The sequence below is a fragment of the Dermochelys coriacea genome, chromosome 9, assembly GCF_009764565.3.
Source record: "Dermochelys coriacea isolate rDerCor1 chromosome 9, rDerCor1.pri.v4, whole genome shotgun sequence".
Taxonomy (NCBI): Eukaryota; Metazoa; Chordata; order Testudines; family Dermochelyidae; genus Dermochelys; species Dermochelys coriacea.
In genome coordinates, this window is record NC_050076.1 from 104221655 (window position 1) to 104243113 (window position 21459).

The following is a 21459-nucleotide window of genomic DNA, read 5'->3' on the forward strand; positions in this document are numbered from 1 at the left end:
CGCTCTACCCGCCCCAGCCCAGGGGCACGGCTCTTCTCGGGGCCGCCCCTCGCTCTACCCGCCCCAGCCCAGGGGCACGGCCCTTCTCGGGGCCGCCCCTCGCTCTACCCGCCCCAGCCCAGGGGCACGGCCCTTCTCGGGGCCGCCCCTCGCTCTACCCGCCCCAGCCCAGGGGCACGGCCCTTCTCGGGGCCGCCCCTCGCTCTACCCGCCCCAGCCCAGGGGCACGGCCCTTCTCGGGGCCGCCCCTCGCTCTACCCGCCCCAGCCCAGGGGCACGGCCCTTCTCGGGGCGCCCCTCGCTCTACCCGCCCCCAGCCCAGGGACACGGCCCTTCTCGGGGCCGCCCTCGCTCTACCCACCCCAGCCCAGGGGCACGGCCCTTCTCGGGGCCGCCCCTCGCTCTACCCGCCACTCCGCTCCCGGCCCTTCTCGGGGCCGCCCCTCGCTCTACCCGCCCCAGCCCAGGGGCACGGCCCTTCTCGGGGCCGCCCCTCGCTCTACCCACCCCAGCCCAGGGGCACGGCCCTTCTCGGGGCCGCCCCTCGCTCTAACCCGCCACCCCGCTCCCGGCCCTTCTCGGGGCCGCCCCTCGCTCTACCCGCCCCAGCCCAGGGGCACGGCCCTTCTCGGGGCCGCCCCTCGCTCCCGGCCCAGGGGCACGGCCCTTCTCCTCACTGACCCCCCCCCAGCACCCGTCCTGGGGGCAGGTCCTACACACAGCGCTCCCTGAGGGCAAGCAGCCCAGAGCCCCACGCTACGGCCCTAACGCAGCGGCCCCCCCGGGGGAGCGCCTCAGCTCGCGGCCCAGGAAGCCAACCCAGGCACTACAGGGGCGGGGCGGGGCCCGTTTGGCTCTCGAACCCCGGCCTCTCGGAGCGCTCGGGCTCCGCCCAGGGACGCCCGCCGCCGCCGGGCAGGGCTCTAGTCACGGGCAGACCCGAGGCAGCAGCACTCGCCTCGCGCCTCCTCAGCGAGGCGCCGCTTCCCGCCCGGCGGCGGGCGGAACGTTGGGGTCTGTCGTGCCCGGCGCCGACCGCGCGCGACCGAGGACCTACAGCTCCCAGAGGGGGCGGGGCGGGGCGGGACGCTAGGCCCCGCCTCTCTTGTATTGGCGGGAGCTGCCGCGCCCAGCGCTCTGATTGGCTTTCCAGGGCCTGATGGACGGCAGCCCCCGTGCGCCTCTCTAATGAGGGTGTAGGCCCGACCTCCTCGCCATGAGTAGCAGGCGCAGAGCCAATGGGGCGCTTCGGCCCTTCCCCTTCCCCCCAGGCGGAGCCGCGCTGGTTCTGGAAGGTTCCGGGAAACCGGGGCCGGGATGTCTGGGGTGCTGAGCGCCACGCTGAGCGGCCTCAACAGCGACTCCTACTGCGAGATCAGCCAGTACCGGGACCAGCACTTCCGGGTGCGCCGGCCGGAGGCGAGCGGTGCCCGAGCCTCGCGGGGCGGGACAGGGATTGGGGTGCACAGCGCAGGGGCAGAGCTGAGGGAGGGGCAGGGGGTGCACAGCGCCGGGGGGGGCGGGGGCAGGGACAGAGCCTGAGGGGAGCCCAGGGGGTGCACAGCGCCGGGGGGGCGGGGGCAGGGACAGAGCCTGAGGGGAGCCCAGGGGGTGCACAGCGCCGGGGGGGGCGGGGGCAGGGACAGAGCCTGAGGGGAGCCCAGGGGGTGCACAGCGCCGGGGGGGGCGGGGGCAGGGACAGAGCCTGAGGGGAGCCCAGGGGGTGCACAGCGCCGGGGGGGGCGGGGGCAGGGACAGAGCCTGAGGGGAGCCCAGGGGGTGCACAGCGCCGGGGGGGGCGGGGGCAGGGACAGAGCCTGAGGGGAGCCCAGGGGGTGCACAGCGCCGGGGGGGGCGGGGGCAGGGACAGAGCCTGAGGGGAGCCCAGGGGGTGCACAGCGCCGGGGGGGGCGGGGGCAGGGACAGAGCCTGAGGGGAGCCCAGGGGGTGCACAGCGCCGGGGGGGGCGGGGGCAGGGACAGAGCCTGAGGGGAGCCCAGGGGGTGCACAGCGCCGGGGGGGGCGGGGGCAGGGACAGAGCCTGAGGGGAGCCCAGGGGGTGCACAGCCCCGGGGGGGGCGGGGGCAGGGACAGAGCCTGAGGGGAGCCCAGGGGGTGCACAGCGCCGGGGGGGGCGGGGGCAGGGACAGAGCCTGAGGGGAGCCCAGGGGGTGCACAGCGCCGGGGGGGGGCGGGGGCAGGGACAGAGCCTGAGGGGAGCCCAGGGGGTGCACAGCACCGGGGGGGCAGGGGCAGGGACAGAGCCTGAGGGGAGCCCAGGGGGTGCACAGCGCCGGGGGGGGCGGGGGCAGGGACAGAGCCTGAGGGGAGCCCGGGGGGGGCAGGGGCAGGGACAGAGCCGGAGGGGAGCCCAGGGGGTGCACAGCGCCGGGGGGGGCGGGGGCAGGGACAGAGCCTGAGGGGAGCCCAGGGGGTGCACAGCACCGGGGGGGCAGGGGCAGGGACAGAGCCTGAGGGGAGCCCATGGGGTGCACAGCGCCGGGGGGGGGCGGGGGCAGGGACAGAGCCTGAGGGGAGCCCGGGGGGGGCGGGGGCAGGGACAGAGCCTGAGGGGAGCCCAGGGGGTGCACAGCGCCGGGGGGGGGCGGGGGCAGGGACAGAGCCTGAGGGGAGCCCAGGGGGTGCACAGCGCCGGGGGGGCGGGGGCAGGGACAGAGCCTGAGGGGAGCCCAGGGGGTGCACAGCACCGGGGGGCAGGGGCAGGGACAGAGCCTGAGGGGAGCCCAGGGGGTGCACAGCGCCGGGGGGGGCGGGGGCAGGGACAGAGCCTGAGGGGAGCCCGGGGGGGGCAGGGGCAGGGACAGAGCCTGAGGGGAGCCCAGGGGGTGCACAGCGCCGGGGGGGGCGGGGGCAGGGACAGAGCCTGAGGGGAGCCCAGGGGGTGCACAGCACCGGGGGGGCAGGGGCAGGGACAGAGCCTGAGGGGAGCCCATGGGGTGCACAGCGCCGGGGGGGGCGGGGGCAGGGACAGAGCCTGAGGGGAGCCCGGGGGGGGCGGGGGCAGGGACAGAGACTGAGGGGAGTCCAGGGGGTGCACAGTGCCGGGGGGGAGCGGGAGCAGGGACAGAGCCTGAGGGGAGCCCAGGGGGTGCACAGCGCCGGGGCGGGCGGGGGCAGGGACAGAGCCTGAGGGGAGCCCAGGGGGTGCACAGCGCCGGGGGGGGCAGGGGCAGGGACAGAGCCTGAGGGGAGCCCAGGGGGTGCACAGCACCGGGAGGGGGCAGGGGCAGAGCTTGAGGGGAGCCCATGGGGTGCACAGTGCCGGGGAGCAGGGATGGAGCCTGCGGGGAGCCCAGGGCTGGTACAGCTCCAGGGGTGGAGGTGCCTGAGGGAGGCAGGGGTTTCTGGGACAGGGAGCGGTACTTGGGGCGCAGCCCAGACATTCCTGCGCCCAGTGCAGTGATTGCCAATTTTGCCATCTTGAACCCAGGCACTCCAGAACTCCGAGTAGGAGTAGCTGGAGTAGAAGGTGGAGGTCCCCAAATGGGCATGTGTAATGGTCACACAGCCTCTGGGTCAAGCAGCCACTGAACAGCAGGTCACTCAGGCTGCACTTATTCTTTGTTGTGCTCTCAGGGTAGCCGGTACCTACAGGAGAAGGCCCTGAAGTTCTCATCCACACTGTATGTGGGCAACCTGTCCTTTTACACCACTGAGGAGCAGATCCAGGAGCTCTTCTCCAAATGCGGAGATGTCAAGAGGATTGTCATGGGGCTAGACAAGGTCAAGAAAACCCCTTGTGGCTTCTGCTTTGTGGAGTATCCTTTCCCATTTTCTGTTGCAATGGTTTTTCTCCCACTGCTCTTTTGATTGAATCACGTCATCCTGTCATCCCTCTTGAACATGTTACAGAGTGTTCCTGGCCTTTCTGGAGGAACTGGGTATGCACCGTGATATGTTTGGCAAGCATGACAGTTGTGAACTCTCAACATCACAGTACCAAACAGTTTCCTTCCCTTTACAGGGTCTACTTTCTCTCTCCCACACTGCCTCAGTCATAGACATTGCTGTGGTGCTTGCAATGAAAATTAAAACAATTGGACAGCCTCTCGGTTTTTTTGTGTGTGTCACAGGGATTCCACACCATTTGGTCCCTTTATTTCCATCTCTTAAATTGATTTAATGGATTTTAAGGCAAGAAGGGATCATTGTGCTTATCTAATCAGATCTCCTGCATAGCAGAGGCCAGAGAATTTCACCAGGTGTTAAGACCATCTAGCTGTACCTTCCTTAGCCCATTCATTTTATAGATGAATGGGTTAGTACAGGGGTCTGCAACCTTTCAGAAGTGGTGTGCCGAGACTTCATTTATTCACTTTAATTTAAGCTTTCGCATGCCAGTAATACATTTTAAAGTTTTTTAGACGGTCTCTCTCTGTAAGTCTATGTATTATATAACTAAACTATTGTTGTATGTAAAGTAAACAACATTTTCAAAACGTTTAAGAAGCTTCATTTAAAATTAAATTAAAATGCTGATCTTGCGCCGCCTGCCCGCTCAGCCCGCTGCCGGTTCCATTCACCTAGGCTGGCAGCAGGCTGAGTGGGATCCCGGCTGGCAAGGGGCCAGCAGCCAGAACCCCAGAATGGCAGTGGGCTGAGCGGCTCAGCCTGCTGCCACTCAGCCCACTGCCAGTCTGGGGTTCCATCCGCTGGCTCCTGCCAGCCAGAGTCCTGGCTGCCGGCCACTCTCAGCCCGCTGCCGGTCTGGGATCCCAGCCCTGCCCACATAGAGTGGGTACCTACCTTCTCCCTGGTTCTAGCCCTTTCTCTTCCTCTCTCTCTGCACTGAGCTGAGGGTGGGAGTGCACTGAGCACAGGGCTGGGGGTGAAGGAGCAGGCTGGAGGTTAGGGTGCAGGGTCTGGCCAGGAGCTAGAATGAGGGAGTGGGCTCAGGGTTGGAGCAGGAGGTTTGGGTGTGGAGCGCTTACCTAGGCAGCTCCCATTTGGTGCAAGGGGTGCAGGTGGGAATGTAGTGGGGGGGAGTGCAGGAGTTTCCGTTTGGTGTGAGGGGTGGGGATGGGAATGCGGGGGTGCAAGAGTCAGGGTGTGGGGGGCTGCAAGAGTCAGGGCTGGGGTCGTGCAGGGGTCAGGGCAGAGGGCTGGGAGTGTGGGGGGGGTGCAGGGGGCTGGGGTGTGGGGGGGGTATAGGGGTCAGGGCAGAGGGCTGGGGGTGTGGGCTAGGGTCATGGGGGTGCTCCCAGCCCCCTGCCCAGAGCAGCTCACAGCAGGGGGCTGGAGGGGATATGCCCTGATTCCACCCCCCTTCTCCAAGACCCCGTCCCCACCTCTTCTCCATCTCCTCCCCGGGCTCCACTTCTTCCCCCCCTTGCAAGGGCCATCAGCTGATCCAGGGAGAGGAGGAGGGACAGGAACCCAGCACACTGAGGGAAGAGGCAGGGGAGCGGGGAGCTTGCCTGCCCTGCAGCAGCAGCTGGCAGGACCAAGCTTCTTCACCCTGCCCCTGCTGGGGGCGGGGGCGGAGAAGAGCAGGCTGGGGTGGGCAGGATTTTTAATGGCACGCTGCTGCTTGCCAGGGTCCCGGCCTGGATTCAGCAGCAGGCTGAGTGGGGCAGGCAGCTGGGACCCAGCAGGCAGCAGCATGCCATTAAAACTCAGCTTGTGTGCTGTCTTTGGCACACGTGCCATAGGTTGCCGACCCCTGGGCTACTACAGTAGCCTAGTGTGGGTTTTTTTGTTCTTTATGCATCCATGTTTTATTGGTTAAAATCAAGGTAAACTATCAGTTTTACAACCCCAGTTTCTTCAACAGCAGCAATCGCAGCAGAGTGTGTCAAGGAGGGGCCTGCCAAGACAAGCTGTTGTCAATCGACCTTTAATGAATTCACGATCCTGGCTCTCCTTAGGCACAGGCTACTGCCCTGACCCCAGTCTAACAGGCAGCTATCCTTGCAGAGCCTCTTGGGTTAGGTCTCTCCCCTTTCCACTCACCCTGTAGACTCTAGTGTAACATAAAGAGGATTGTTAAGACTGTTACATAAGCAAGGCTGGAAGCAGGACCAGTGCAGGTTCAAATCCTCAAAACCATTCAGAAGATCCTGACCCCAAAACAAATGTATTTAGCAACGTGATGGCAGGTTTGTCCTGCTTGCTTCATCTCTTTCTGATGCGAGAGATGACCCGCTACTTCCTTCTCTGCAATGGCACTACAGTACAAAAGTGTAGCATGTTGCTATGCGAGGAGGGAGGTAGAATCAGATGGCTGTAAATAGAGCAGTTGGCTCTGTCAAGAATACTGGTGTCTATTGGCTTGGAAGGCCGGGCTCCACCGTGCTGTGAATACCATTCTCCTCCTCTTTGCTCATGAGCAGCTGGGGTTCACCAGCTTAACAGCACTTTGAGTCTTCCTTATAACAAATTCCAGATATTACACAAGAGCAGATGCTGAGCATGCAATGCGGTTTATCAATGGCACCCGGCTGGATGACCGGATCATCAGGACTGACTGGGATGCAGGGTTTAAGGAGGGACGACAATTTGGGAGAGGAAAGACTGGAGGACAGGTAAAGAGAGTACTAGCATCAGCACTGAGCCTGGCTTCCTTGTGGCTGGGTGATGTGTGGTGCTACCTTTGGCTGATCCAATACAAAGACGGACATGCATGGCGGACCCAATAATGAACTGAAGTTAATCCAAAGTTGTTTGAAGAACTGATTATGTAGTAGCACTAGAGTTGGAGCATGGTGCCTTAATGTCATTTGAAAGTTTGGATTCCAAACTTCTTATGGCCCAAAGGAAACATTGCTCTCTTCTCAACCTAGTGTTCTCAAAAGGGTGCAGGAATCAAGGTGGGGAGTGAGAAACAGGATAATAATGGGGATGACAAGGTTGTAAGGCTTATCTAATCATCAAACGATACCCACCAATCAGAAGGTAAGATTCCTTCCCTCATTTCTGCCCAGATTTCCAGCTTTGGGCTCAAGCCTTGGTGATTCATAAAGGTGAACTGCAAAGCAAAATCAAGCAGTGTTTTGCCCTTCCCTGTTGCTTTGTTATGGCTAAAGATGATCTCACCATTAGAAATGTGAGATCTTCCCATCAGTCACTTTGATAATGGTTCCTTGGCAAGATATTTCAGGGAGTTGCAAGGGCTTGTAACCCACCACCAATGGAGTGGGAAGAAGATGCTGATTCTTAGAATGTCTGTGTCTAGGCAGGTGCAGGATGCTAATTTCTGTGTTGTTGCTTTGCCTCAGGTGCGAGATGAGTATCGGACAGACTATGATGTGGGAAGAGGTGGCTTTGGCAAAATCATTCAGATGCAGAAAACCAACCACCAGACTATAATCTACTAATTGCCTAATCTGTCCTAGCACATAGAGGGGCTGTGTCCCTCCGCAGCTAGTCCTGTCCTGGCCCTTTGGATGGGGATGTGGAGTGGAAGCCAAGTTTCAGCAAAAGGCAATCCCCCTTAGACTGGCTGTTTAACATTTGTTCATTCCTTATATCTTCTGGGCTGGAATGGCTGTTCTGTCCTGATACAGGGCAGCAGGAAAATAGAGCAGCCAACTCTGCAGGATTTCTCACTAAGAGTAAGTGCAGCATGTCACGCTCAGACTTCTGCCTCCAGTTGTCATTACAGCTGAAGTTGCTCTAGAGCACAGATTTCTGAGAAATACAACAGCCGTCAAAGCCTCCTGGCTGCTTGTGCAGCTTTGCGGTAGGGGCAGGAGTTTAAAATATATCATTTACAATCTTGTCTGCTGCTCTAAAGCATTGTTGCTGGTATAAATTTGAGAAGCAAAGCAAGATCTTACTGGTCACTTGCAAGTGCTTCTCTGCACTCCTGGCCCTTAGCTCAGTCAGTCCTGCAGTGTCTTAGTCCTTGCTGTGGTGTTACCTGGCTGTTGCAGAGCCTCACTATTACACCATGGTTTTGTTTGTGTCTTTGGGTTTTTTAAATAAACATTGAATCCTGTACCTGCTGCAGTTTGTGCTTCATTGCCTTTGGGTATGTGGCAGGGTTTCTGGTGGACACATCCTGTTGGCATGTGAAAGCTGCTCTCATCTGACCACAGTGGAGGAGATTAATCCTGCATGCTATTGTCTGGGTCTTCCCATTGCACTCTGTGCTAGTAGCTGGTTTGTCACCAGATGGAAAGCATGGATAAACTTACGGTCACCTGCTTAGTAAGATGAAGATTCAGCCCACAGTTCCCCACATCAGCAAATGCTGGGAAGTCGCCCCATTTCCTACAATCACAGTCAGTTGCCAGGTCTTGTAACAGAGTATATGAATCATCGTGAATGCCCAGAGTGCACTTGAGGCCAGACCAAGAAGCAGGAGCTGCAAGCCTACTGCTCTTGCTTGAGTCCTCCAGTACGCTGCTGTGCTAAAAGCCAGTTTAGCTGGATACAGGAGAATCACCCTTGTGAAGACTTCTCCTAACTCCTCATCAAGTTTGAGACCTATGAAGGAGCATGGCCAAGGTTGCTCTAACTTGTGACTGGGGTCTGAGGAGCCCTCAGTAGCAAGGAATCGCAAAGGTGGAACTTGGTAAGTGCTGTCAGCAACAAGTTTTGCTCGGCCACCATAAGTCAAGCCTTGACTATGAGTTGGTTTGAGGTCACATAAGCACCAATTGCTTGTCCCTGCATAATGAGGTGTCACAATGATCTCTTTTGCATTAGATCACATTTTTAGAGCAGCTCATGGCCTCTGAGCTTCAGAGGGAGCAGGGGCTGCCTCTGTTCTATTCAGTGGCAGGACATGACCAGGCATCCAAACTAAGCTATGGTTACACTGAGTTACCCAACAGCCCTGATGACTAAGGGATAATCACCCAAGAAGTGTTTAGGGAGGCACAGTCACTTATAAGAAAACAGAAGCAGAGTGTCAGGGAGAATCTCACTCTCACAGCTGTTAGGCTGTGGGAGTGTCTCCCAGGACAAGGAGCAGAACTGCACAGGGATTAAATGTACAACAGGGAATAATCCTTCTCTAACCCCCTGCCACTCACCCATGGAGGAGTGGCTGTGACCCATGAGGTCTCTTCATCTATGTGATAGGAGAGCAGCTGGAAATCTACAACAGCCTGAGCAGGTGTTGGAAGCATCAGTGTTCCTCAATTATAAGCTAGCGGGAGCAGACACTGTCTTTGTTTCTCTGTAAAGTGCCATAAACACTAGTGGTGCTACGCCCAAAGCCCCCTTCCCCACCGTTGTCAGGAATGGGAGTATCTCAGGGCTGCCCTATAGCACAGCAGCCCTGCACCTTCATTAGAGGAGTCCCTGAACATCCAGGACAAATTCCTCTGGTGGCATAATCTCAGGAAGCCGAGGAGCACCATACTGTGCAGTGAAGTTTCTGACCGTTCCCGCTCTGTAGGAACAGCACCTCTGGCAGGTTCCTAGTCCAGACAGATTAATTCCCTTCCCATTTCATGCATGATGCAAAGGAGAAATCCATACTCTCATTTATTCAGATATATATTAGCCTAGAGGGATCCATCACAAACATTACATTGACAGTAAGGGCCACTACCAGTAGATAAAGACTTGGGAGCCCTGCTGTGGGGAAAAAACTGGTGGGGGTGGAGGGGAGGTGGGTCTCAGTCCAGTTCTTAGTGAACAGGTGTTTACATCACACCATCCTACACCAATTAGAACTGGCCTCACTGATAGTGTCATCAGAGGGCAATGTCTGGATGAGCCATGGAGACTGGCCTCATTCCCACCCCAGCTGAGCACCTCACTGTGCATAGAAGAGTCAGTCTCCAGGGCTGCCATGCAGGCCCCTTTCACCAGCACAACAACAGAAATTTTCACCAGGACCCAATAGAAAGTCCGCGCAGCTCAGAAGCAAATATGGAGACTGCTCCTCACAGTCTTGAGAAGTAACACACTGAGAGCAGGAGATCTCTTTTCAGTGACCAAGGCCCAGACTGCTTGTGCAGAACCAAGATGCTGGGGGACAGAGATCACACTAACTTCAACCACAGGGTCTCAAACTACCCCCCAGCCCTTTTGGAAACGAGGACTCTGCATCTGCCTCTGCTCATGTAGTGGAACTAGGACCTGGCCAAGCACCTTGGACTGAATGCCACAGGAACAAAGAGCGAGCCCAGCCTCTGTGTGCACATTGCCACAGGCTCCACACACCCACCAGCCCCAGGGAAGGCAGAGCAAGTGCACCTTTGTCCACACTGAGCTGCATGGGAAGGAAAAGCTTTATTGTAATTGCCCTTAAGTGAACGTTGCCTGGGGCTGGAGGACAGGGGTAAAGTTGTGACTCATCCTGCCATGGGGTGCCTTTCCCTGGTTGATCCCAAGGGACTTACAGACCTCCCGAGACACAAGTAGGATGAGGCTTGGCAGTGTAGCTGCCTTGCTAGGAAACAGCACAGGCTCATCCCCATTCAGCAGTGGGTCCCTGACCCTCCGCACACGCCTGTGCAGACCCCAGGGACAGGGCAGGCTCAGTGGCAGGGAGCCCATAAACACTGTCTCTGGGGTGGATGGTGGGTAAGTCCCCAGCTCACTCGTTCTAACAGTTGGTATAATCTCTTTTGATCCAGTAACAAATCTGAGCAAACTTGGGGGCTGTGAAGCGAATGTCCACATTACAGTCATGTTGCTCCCCACCCACTTGTGACCTGAGAAGATCCCAATGACCTTCCTCTCCCACTTGCTTGGGGTTCCACATCTTGCCATAGATCCCAGAGGCACCAGGCCTGGCATCACAGTGCTGATAGCTGAGGTGGGCCGTCTCATCCTCCACACCACAGAATTGGTAAACCAGCTTGCCAGGCCAGTCATTGTCAAACCCTGAGAAATGAATCCTCTTCCCAGCCATGTCCTCCACTGCCAATGCCACCATCAGCATCATGTAGGGGCACAGATGGGGTCTGCACAGCTCCAGCAAGGCATAATCATAATCCATGTGTTGATGGAATCGGAGCCCCAGATCCAGCCCTTGGGCACCTGTGTGCACTTCACCCGCGCCCAGTGCATCACCAGCTTCTCCAGCTCAGTCTCACTCCCAGTGTTCTGGGCCAATGTTAAGAAGCCCACCTTGATTTTCGTGGCCCTCTTGGTATAGTCTTTGCTGTCATGGCTGCAGTGGGCAGCGGTGAGCATGTGGTGCTCAGATACCACACACCAGTGCACCCTGTGGAGATTTTGACTGCAGCAGAGAAGGGGAATATCAGCAGAAAACGGTGCCCACTGCAAGAAAATCACCCATCTGTGTCTCTGCCTCTCCATGCTGCCCAGAAATGGGCCCAGCTCCACTGTGGTAAGCGTGAGGGTACCATTGGCATACACAATCTCAGAGGAAAGGTGGCCCTGGAAATCCTGGGGGACCAGGCTGGCCTCTCGCTGGGCATACACCTCGTTGCAGTACATTGCCAGCTCCAGGACTGGCTGGGCCAGAACTGTGGCTTGGATAGCAGCAGTGTGGACTGAGAGCAGGGATCGGGTCACCTGAGGCAGTGCTGGGAAGAAGGGCTGGCAAGAGAAATAGGGCAGCAACCACCTGCAGGCAAATCATTGTGCAGGACCTGCAAAGGCATAGCAAGGAGGAAATTAATCCATATGACAGACTCCTGCCAGTGGGGCCCAAAGGGCTGGCCCCCAATGCCAGGAGCTTGAAGTCCGAGCATTGTGACTGTGTAGCTCACAGCCAGGCTGTTGCCACATGCCTGCAGTATGTGGGAGGGGTCAGAACCTGCCTGGTGCTTAGTGACTATCAAGCCAACCAAGCCTTTGCCTTTAGCAGCCTGAGCTCCCAGTTCTCCACTGCCAGAAGGCCCTGCAGCACAGACCGTTGCAGATGTGTACAGGCCACAGGCAGGTGAGGTTTCCTCTTTCACTTCAATAGCTCTAGCTGCCTGTTGGATGATTTTCTGCATTCCAGGATTTGCACCTCCAGGGATAGCTGACAGCAACTCCTCACATTCCAACAGGGAACTGCCACCTTCCCAGAGGACAAGGAATTTACTCCTCCCACCTATTTTCAGTGGATTAACTATATAACTGCTCTACCCAGCAGACTGAAGAACCACCTGGAGCAGTAATAAGCCACTGGGGCTACCAGCAGGGGCAGTAATCAATACAATTGTCTCCAGTAGGAGGCTAATTTTGTAACTTCAAAACAAATTTGCACAGGTAGTCTAAATACACACAGCATTTCATAGCTTTCCTGCCCTAAATACACACAGAGAGAAGGGAATCCCCTCCACAGACACCTGGAGGAGGAGTGTCCCTCAGCCAACAGCTCGTGTGTTAAGGAAGCTGCTTAAACCCAACCCCAGCAAGGCCACCTGGAAAGCCCCTGTACCCACAGCCAGGTCTTGACAGAATATTTTCTTCTGTTAAAAAAATGTGGAAGTTAATTTTGTATAAAAATTAGAGAAGGAGAGCACTGGCTGGAGCCAGGCAGAGCAGCAGGCACTGTGCAGGCTTTCTGCACACCAAGGGCCTCAATTCTGTCCTGCAGCCCCCACTGCTATGCCAGCCCTGGGTTTCCCCACACACACACACAGCTCTAGAAATGCACCTCAGCCTTGAGCCTACTCTTCCTGTCCTGGGCCCGCACACTGTGCAAATGCATCTCATCTTGACCCACCAGCCAGTACTTCTAGGTCTGAACATTTTCTGGTTGCCAACCATATCAAGCCACTCTGTGGGCTGTGCAAAAAAGTAGTTGAAAGGCAGTCAAAAGTCCATTTTATTTATTTATTGTTACCCTAGAAGGCCCTGCTATGAACAAACCCAGGCTCCAAGTTGTGAGCAAAATGCTCCATGGCTGCAGCCTGTTTGAGACTCCCCAGGATACACGTGAACCTTCCTCACTTGGCTTGGTGTTTACTGACAGCTTCTGTGTGACCAAGAAAGTTATAGAAATTGGAAAATTTCTTTAATTCTGGAGGGACCATGCACTAGGGGTATTCCAGAGGCTCCATCTGCCACACTCCTGTTGCCCCAGCCTACCCAACTGGCATCATAGCTGGAGGGAGGGATTAGAGAGAAAACCACAGACACACTTATTTGTTAGTCTCTAGGTGCCACAAATCCTACTTTTCTTTTTGCGAATACAGACTAACACGGCTGCTACTCTGAAACTTAGGGAACAGATTCCCTTTCAGCAATTTCTCTGAAAGCTGAAACCACCACCTGGTGGCAGAACAGGAAGAGCCCTTGGGGAGATGGGGCCTCTGAGTGGTCCATGCTAGACACACTAGCATTCCATACAAGGCGCTCTGCTCTCCAGGGCTGGTACATGGCCATAGACACTTCTCTTCAAGGGGTTTGTTCAAACTCCCTCACTGCCCATCGTGTTGGGGTCCTTAATGCTGCATTTGCCACTTTCCTCTTATCCGGCTCCCGCCACCACCACACACCATCTTACTTAAGAGAGACGCATACACCTACCCTAATAATCTGATAACTATGCTTCTCCTTACCCAGCAACAGGTAACCCTCCACGGCCTTTTCCTCCCCCCATCAGCCAGGCCTCTCTCCAAACTCAGGAGACCCAGCTCACACACACACATGCATGCACAGGTCCTTAGGCAGCCTGGCAAGGCTCTAGTAAAAAGGAATGAGAGGGGCACACCCAGGTAACAAAAGCATCTCTCTCATGCCTGCAACATGCTTGGGCTCAGGCAAGCAACAGAACGAAAGGGGAAGGCGCCTTATAATGACTCCATTATTCATTTCCCCTTTTGATGTTTTGAGCTGCACATTGAAGTTAATATGGCCCTTGTGAAGAACAGACACTGCCCTAGGGGCCTGCTGAGAAGGGGCAAGTGTCATCCCTGACAGCTCCTCAAGCCCAGAATAGAGCTAAAAGGGGATAAGAAAGAGCAGAGTTCAGGCTGCCTTTCACATCCCTCCCAGAGCACAGCAAACCGCAGAGCAATGGGACTTCCTCTTAGGTTTCAAACCTGGAGAAAACTGTCAAGATGAAGACATGTAACTGTCAGATGTTACCACTAAAGAAGCATGAAGGGAAGTATTGTCTAGTGGCTAAAGCATGGGACTGAGAATCGGAAGATGTGGGGTAAAATTCCCCCCTGACACAGACTCACTGGGTGACCTCAGGCAAGAAATTTCCACTCTGTCTCCCTGCCGCTTCCCAGCTTGCAGAAGGGGAATCATGACACTTGCCTACCGGGGGATTGTGAAGGGTTCTGCGATCTAGTGCTTTCCATCTCAGGATACAGGCAAAGCACTACAAAACAGACAGTCAAAATCAAGTTCTGAAGCCCATTTTAGCTGGAAAGATAAATCCTCAAAAATAGATGAATGTACATGTAATTTGTCATATGGTATCAGTCTCATGCAGTAATTAATGCTTCTTAGACTGGCACAAGAATAACCACAACACAGAATGTAAGTTATAATTAGCTTTCTCCAAAATCTAAGAGAGGTTCTGTCCAAACGGACAAGCCACCATCTGGATAGATCATTTGAGAAGCAAAATTCAAAGCAGATCGAGCTTCTAGTCTCTAAGAACACTTCATTTCCCAGCATGCTCTGAGGTAAGGGTTGTTGGAAGTCACAGTGCTGAGTATTTTACAGCATAAGCTCCTCAGGGCAGGAACTGTGTGTTGATTTATCTGGAAAGCCTCTTGCACATTCTTGGTGCTATCTGGGTAAACATTATATCCCCATCTGGCAGATGGAGACAAAGAGAAGGGGAAGGGATTGGAGAGGTCTCATGTTCTGTGTACATATATCTCCCCACTGTATTTTCCACTGAATGCATCCGATGAAGTGAGCTGTAGCTCACAAAAGCTTATGCTCAAATAAATTTGTTATTCTCTAAGGTGCCACAAGTCCTCCTTTTCTTTCAGCAAAGACTGTTACTATAGCAAAAGGCCATACAGCCAGTCAGCAGCAGAGCCAGAAGAATTACTTCTTTAGTGCTTGTCTTGATTGCAACATTCCTATTAATACATCCCAGAATGATGTTTGCTTTTCATGCAACAGTATAGGGTTGACTCATTTAGTTTGTGATCCACTATAAACACCCATAGCCTTTTCTGCAATACTCCCTCCTGGGGAGTCATTTCCTATTTTGTATTTGGGCAATTGATTATTCCTTCCTAAGTGCAGTACTTTGCATTTGTCCTTATTAAATTTCATCTTATTTAATTCAGAAATTTCTCTAGTTTGTCAAAATCATTTTGAATTCTAATCCTGTCCTCCAAAGCAGTTACAACATTTCCCAGCTTGGTATCATCTGCAAACTTGACAGAGGTACTCTCTGGGCCAGGGATGGGCAAACTACGGCCCGTGAGCTGTTTTAAGCTGGCCAGCCAGCTCCTGCTGGGGAGCAGGGTCTGGGGCTTGCCCTGCTCCGGCGCTGCACCACACAGCTGGGCCCCGCTCCAGCCGGGGCACTGGGTCAGGGCCACACCACGCAGCACCCAGAAGCAGCTGAATGGCCCCACTCCGGCTCCTACACACTCCAATGGGAGAGCTACAGGGGCAGCGCCTGGGGATGGGGCAGCGTGCAGAGCTGCCTGGCTGCACCTTCACGTAGGTGCTGGAAAAGGGATATGCCACTGATTCTGGGAGCCACTTGAGGTAAGTGCTGCTCGGAGCCTATACCCCTGAGCCTCTCCTCACGCCCCAGCCCTGATCCCCCTCCTGCTCTCCAAATCTTTCGATCCCAGTCCAGGGCACCTGCCTGCACCCCAAACTCCTCATTCCCAGCCCCACTCCAGAGCCTGCACCCCCAACGAGAGCCCTCACCCCCTCCTGCACCCCAACTCCAATTTTGTGAGCATTCATAAGAACATAAGAATAGCCCTACTGGGTCAGACCAAAGGTCAATCTAGCCCAGTATCCTGTCTACCGCCAGCGGCCAATGCCAGGTACCCCAGAGGGAATGAACAGAACAGATAATCATCAAGTGATCCATTCCCAGCTTCTAGCAAACAGAGGCTAGGGACACCATCCCTGCCCATCCTGGCTAATAGCCATCGATGGACCTATCCTCCATGAATTTGTCTAGTTCATTTTTGAACCCTGTTATGGTCTTGACCTTCACAACATCCTCTGGCTGACTGTGCATTTTGTGAAGAAATATTTCCTTTTATTGGTTTTAAATCTGCTGCCTATTAATTTCATTTGGTGACCCCTAGTTCTTGTGTTATGAGAGGTAGTAAACAACACTTCCTTATCTACTTTCTCTACACCAGTCATGATTTTATAGACCTCAATCCTATCTCCCCTTAGCCATCTCTTTTTCAAGCTGAAAAGTCCCAGTTTTATTAATGTCTCTTCATATGGGCCTCATGGCCCACCAGACAATCTCTATTCCCAGATGTGGCCCTCAGGCCAAAAAGTTTGCCCACCCCGGCTCTGGGCAATTATCCAAATAATTTATGAAGATATTTAATAGAAATGGACAAAGGACACTTAACACTTGCTTGAGCTATAGGGTCAGAATAGCTTGGGCAAGGCAGGCATGCGATCACCACTTTCCACAGCTCACAGCCCACTCCTATGACTGCTTGGATTTCTGCCAGTCTTTTGCATGAGTATCTAGCTGTTCAACGAAAAGCCCAGCAATCCTGGGGCTTACTGATTCTTGCTGCTATGGAGCATCCAGCAAACCACAATACCCTCTCTCTCCCCTAAGCGTGGCTGGCAGTTCTCTGAAGGTACCTGGGCCCAGGCCGCCATTTTACTTACATAGACCATCACCTTGCATTGCTGGTGGGACCTGTGGGGCAGGCAGCCAGCGCTGTGTCCGGTAGGGCTCCTGCCCACCCTGCAGGGGCTGGCATGGCTTTGTCAGTGTCTTTCCCAGGGCTAGAGATTCGCACTAACTGCAGAGTGGGAGGCCAGGCTGCTTTCCCATTGAACAGGACCCTGCTGTCTGCTCTTATCTCTGGAGAATACAGAGAGCAGCTGCTCTCCGGTCAGTAAGGAAGATAGTGATCTGCCATGGTTACAAAGCATTTGCTTCTATGTCTTGGGGAGATGGGATTGCCCAGATCCCTCAATCCCCAGGCTCCTGCTGTGACTCACCCTGCTGATTCTGCCTTAATGTGGAGAAGAGGAAGCAGGTGAAGTTCAGCCTGGGAGGCAGTGACCATGAGATGGTCAAGTTCAGGATCCTGACACAGGGAAGAAAGGAGAACAGCAGAATACGGACCCTGGACTTCAGAAAAGCAGACTTTGACAACCTCAGGGAACTGATGGGCAGGGTCCCCTGGGAGAATAACATGAGGGGGAAAGGAGTCCAGGAGAGCTGGCTGTATTTTAAAGAATCCTTATTGAGGTTACAGGGACAAACCATCCCAATGTGTAGAAAGAATAGTAAATATGGCAGGCGACCAGCTTGGCTTAACAGTGAAATCCTTGTTGATCTTAAATACAAAAAAGAAGCTTACAAAAAGTGGAAGATTGGACAAATGACCAGGGAAGAGTATAAAAATATTGCTTGGGCATGCAGGAATGAAATCAGGAAGGCCAAATCACACCTGGAGTTGCAGCTAGCAAGAGATGTTAAGAGTAACAAGAAGGGTTTCTTCAGGTACGTTAGCAACAAGAAGAAAGTCAAGGAAAGTGTGGGCCCCTTACTGAATGAGGGAGGCAACCTAGTGACCGAGGATGTGGAAAAAGCTAATGTACTCGATGCTTTTTTTGCCTTTGTCTTCACGAACAAGGTCAGCTCCCAGACTGCTGCACTTGGCAGCACAGCATGGGGAGAAGGTGACCAGCCCTATGTGAAGAAAGAAGCGGTTTGGGACTATGTAGAAAAGCTGGACGAGCACAAGTCCATGGGGCTGGACACGCTGCATCCGAGGGTGCTGAGGGAGTTGGTGGATGTGATTGCAGAGCCACTGGCCATTATCTTGGAAAACTCATGGCGATCAGGGGAGGTCCAGGACGACTGGAAAAAGGCTAATGTAGTGCCCATCTTTAAAAAAAGGGGAGGAGGATCCTGGGAACTACAGACCAGTCAGCCTCACCTCAGTCCCTGGAAAAATCATGGAGCAGGTCCTCAAGGAATGAATTCTGAAACACTTAGAGGAGAGGAAAGTGATCAGGAACAGTCAGCATGGATTCACCACGGGCAAGTCATGCCTGACTAATCTAATTGCCTTCTATGACAAGATAACTGGCTCTGTGGATGAGGGGAAAGCAGTGGACATGGAGTTCCTTGACTTTAGCAAAGTTTTTGACATGGTCTCCCACAGTATTCTTGCCAGTAAGTTAAAGAAGTATGGGCTGCATGAATGGACAATAAGGTGGATAGAAAGTTGGCTAGATTGTCGGGCTCAATGGGTAGTGATCAATGGCTCCATGTCTAGTTGGCAGCCGGTATCAAGCGGAGTGCCCCAAGGGTCGGTCCTCAGGCCGCTTTTGTTCAATATTTTCATTAATGATCTGGAGGATGGTGTGGACTGCACCCTCAGCAAGTTTGCAGACGACACTAAACTGGGAGGAGAGGTAGATACGCTGGAGGGTAGGGATAGGATACAGAGGGCCCTAGACAAATTACAGGATTGAGCCAAAAGAAATCTGATGAGGTTCAACAAGGACAAGTGCAGAGTCCTGCACCTAGGAAGGAAAAATCCCATGCACTGCTACAGACTAGGGACCGAATGGCTCGGCAGCAGTTCTGCAGAAAAGGACCTAGGGGTTACAGTGGACGAGAAGCTGGATATGAGTCAACAATGTGCCGTTGTTGCCAAGAAGGCCAATGGCATTTTGGGATGTGTAAATAGGGGTATTGCCAGCAGATCGAGGGACGTGATCGTTCCCCTCTATTCAACATTGGTGTGGCCTCATCTGGAGTACTGTGTCCAGTTTTGGGCCCCACACTACAAGAGGGATGTGGAAAAATTGGAAAACATCCAGCAGAGGGCAACAAAAATGATTAGGGGGCTGGAACACATGACTTATGAGGAGAGGCTGAGCGAACTGGGCTTGTTTAGTCTGCGGAAGAGAAGAATGAGGGGGGATTTGATAGCTGCTTTCAACTACCTGAAAGGGGGTTCCAAAGAGGATGGATCTAGACTGTTCTCAGTGGTAGCAGAGACAGAACGAGGAGTAATGGTCTCAAGTTGCCGTGGGGGAGGTTTAGGTTGGATATTAGGAAAAACTTTTTTCACTAGGAGGGTGGCGAAACACTGGAATGGGTTACCTAGGGAGGTGGTGGAATCTCCTTCCTTAGAGGTTTTTAAGGTCAGGCTTGACAGAGCCCTGGCTGGGATGATTTAGTTGGGGATTGGCCCTGCTTTGAGCAGGGGGTTGGACTAGATACCTCCTGAGGTCCCTTCCAACCCTGATATTCTATGATTAATTGGGTCAGGAGATCAGGCTGGTTGCTGCCATGTCAAGGATCAATGTTCATCCCTGCCACACTGCCCCAGGGGAACCTGCAAACTCTAGGGAACAGCTAGCACCTGCACACGCTGCCCTGGCAGCCTCAGGACTGTACCTGCCTCTGCTCCAAGACCATCCCAGTACTAGGCATTCTCCTTTCTGGGGAAGGCTGAAGCAGAGGGACACTCCTCACTCCCACACACAGGAGAAATCTGGGAGTTCAAGCTGCACCTAGGCTTCTGTCCCTGAGAGTTCCTATAGGTTTAGGAACAGTGGGAGCTTGAATGCAGACATGTCACTGACTGCCACCAGCGTCTTCAGCCCAGTGTTGTCTGGCACAGCACCAGCAGGGATGATCAGAGAGAAGAGGTGCTTGTAAGGAAGGCACCAACAACAGAACATTCCAGCCCGAGCCTGTCCACTCCCTCCAGCCCCTTCTGTACCAAGCTGAATAAAGCATGGTCAATTCCAGTTCTTCGGATTGACACTGGTGCCGTCTGTTATCCAGCAGGTATCAACTGCCTGATTCCAGAGCTGTAAGGGTGAGCAATCAGTTCTCCATCTGATAGCAAAAATCACTAAGAGAAAACTTTTTTTAAACCAGCCTCCCCCTTGCTGCTCTGACCTCAGGGGCTGTTTGGAGAGAGGCCCCACCACCAACTCAAACCTGCCCTTGTACAGAACTCTGAAATAGTTTTTAGGCACCCAATAATTCTGTTATTTTTCACATTTACACTTTGTGGTTGTAACCAGGACAGGAAGCACAAATACTGCAAGACAGAATTCTCTGCACTGTGCTGACAAGGCCAGAACACTGCCATGTTTTGGGGACCAAAAGGAGACAGATGAAAGACTTGCCTCCTTGCAAGAGCTGAGTTAGAAGCTGGTAGCCCTCAAATGAGCTCTGTTCCTGCCACTGGGTATATATAAAGTCTGTTTGTTGGACAGGACCAGCTCCCGTGTCTGACTGCGCCTTACCTGTTTTGAGGGTCACAAGCACCTGCTTAAAGACATAGCCGCTTTCTTAACCAAGCCTATGTCACCTTCGGCTGAGCACTTCCCGCAGTTCACACTCCATGGCACATACTAACCACACTAATTCCCCTACAGACCAGAGTTCAGCTTTACTGCCTACACATTCAGACCCAAAGGCGCTCTGGTCTCTCTGGGGATATGGCCTGGCCAGGGCACATGCTAGTAGTGAACACCTTACAGATCAGAGTGGAGCAGAGTCCCAAACACATCCAGTGAGTTGCACTGAAGCTACCAGAACTCTCCCTCCAGAGACAGGGAGTGAGCCCCTGCCAAGGCTGCAGGAAGCCAAGCTACTCAAACCAGGGGGCAGCCAGGGACATGCTGGCAGAGTTGTGAGGGCACACACTACACAGAGCACTGAGGCTGGGCAGGATCTGAGAGCCTGTGGTGCCAGGACACTGGATGCTCCAAGAACACCCCCAGGGCAAGAAACCCCTGCACACAGGGATTTAAGTGGGAATCCTGCTGTCAGGGGCAGCTGACCCTTTGAAGGATTTGGGCCCAGCCCCACCTGTGCCCTGTCATCCAGTCCCACTGATGGGTTTGGGCCTGTAGGTGAGTCAAGTGACCAAGCATCACACTGGGAGGCTGGGGACAAGAATGAAGAGACCCAGATGCTAGGTCTGTCAGGAAGAGCTGAATCTGCAATGGGCCGGGCAGGGCTCCCTGGCACAGAGGGCTATGAGGGGCTGAGGCTTGAAGCCCCATCACAGGGATCCAGATGGACCCAAGGACAGGGCTCTCCACGCCAGCCTGATGGCACAACCTACCAAGAGCAGAAAGCAGACAAGGAAACACCAGGCAGCAGGAGCTGGAGGCTTTTGGGGACAGACTTGCTGAGCCCAGCAGGGGAGAAGGGCAAAGGCCATTTCAGATGTCAACTGAACTTCATTTTAATAAATGACTTGCACAAGAGATGGCGGCAGTTTGAAAATCCAGGCAGCAGCAGCAGGAGGGCCCCATCTTGGTTCCTGTCAGACACTCTTACACCTGCCAGCGGGAACCCCCAGGGCACTGCATGACCAGTCCCATTCCCCTCAGGATTTTCAGGTGCCAGGCCCTGCAAGTTCCTACTGTACCCCAACA

At 54.6% G+C, this 21459-nt stretch overlaps 1 protein-coding gene and 1 pseudogene across 2 annotated transcripts; one reads left to right on the forward strand and one right to left on the reverse strand.

The window, feature by feature from the left end:
- Positions 1-1192: 1192 nt before the first annotated feature.
- LOC119861198 (nuclear cap-binding protein subunit 2) lies at positions 1193-7962 on the forward strand. Of its 2 annotated transcripts, none has more exons than XM_038415938.2 (4): positions 1193-1404; positions 3598-3779; positions 6407-6545; positions 7239-7962. In XM_038415938.2, exons 1-4 carry the CDS (start codon positions 1318-1320, stop codon positions 7335-7337), a joined length of 507 nt encoding a protein of 168 aa, XP_038271866.1. In that variant the 5' UTR covers positions 1193-1317; the 3' UTR covers positions 7338-7962. The 2 variants fall into 2 exon arrangements, with proteins under 2 accessions (XP_038271866.1, XP_038271865.1); XM_038415937.2 differs by having other exon boundaries at positions 1259-1419.
- Positions 7963-9899: 1937 nt separating this feature from the next.
- On the reverse strand, positions 9900-16683 carry LOC119860927 (annotated as a pseudogene).
- Positions 16684-21459: the final 4776 nt, after the last annotated feature.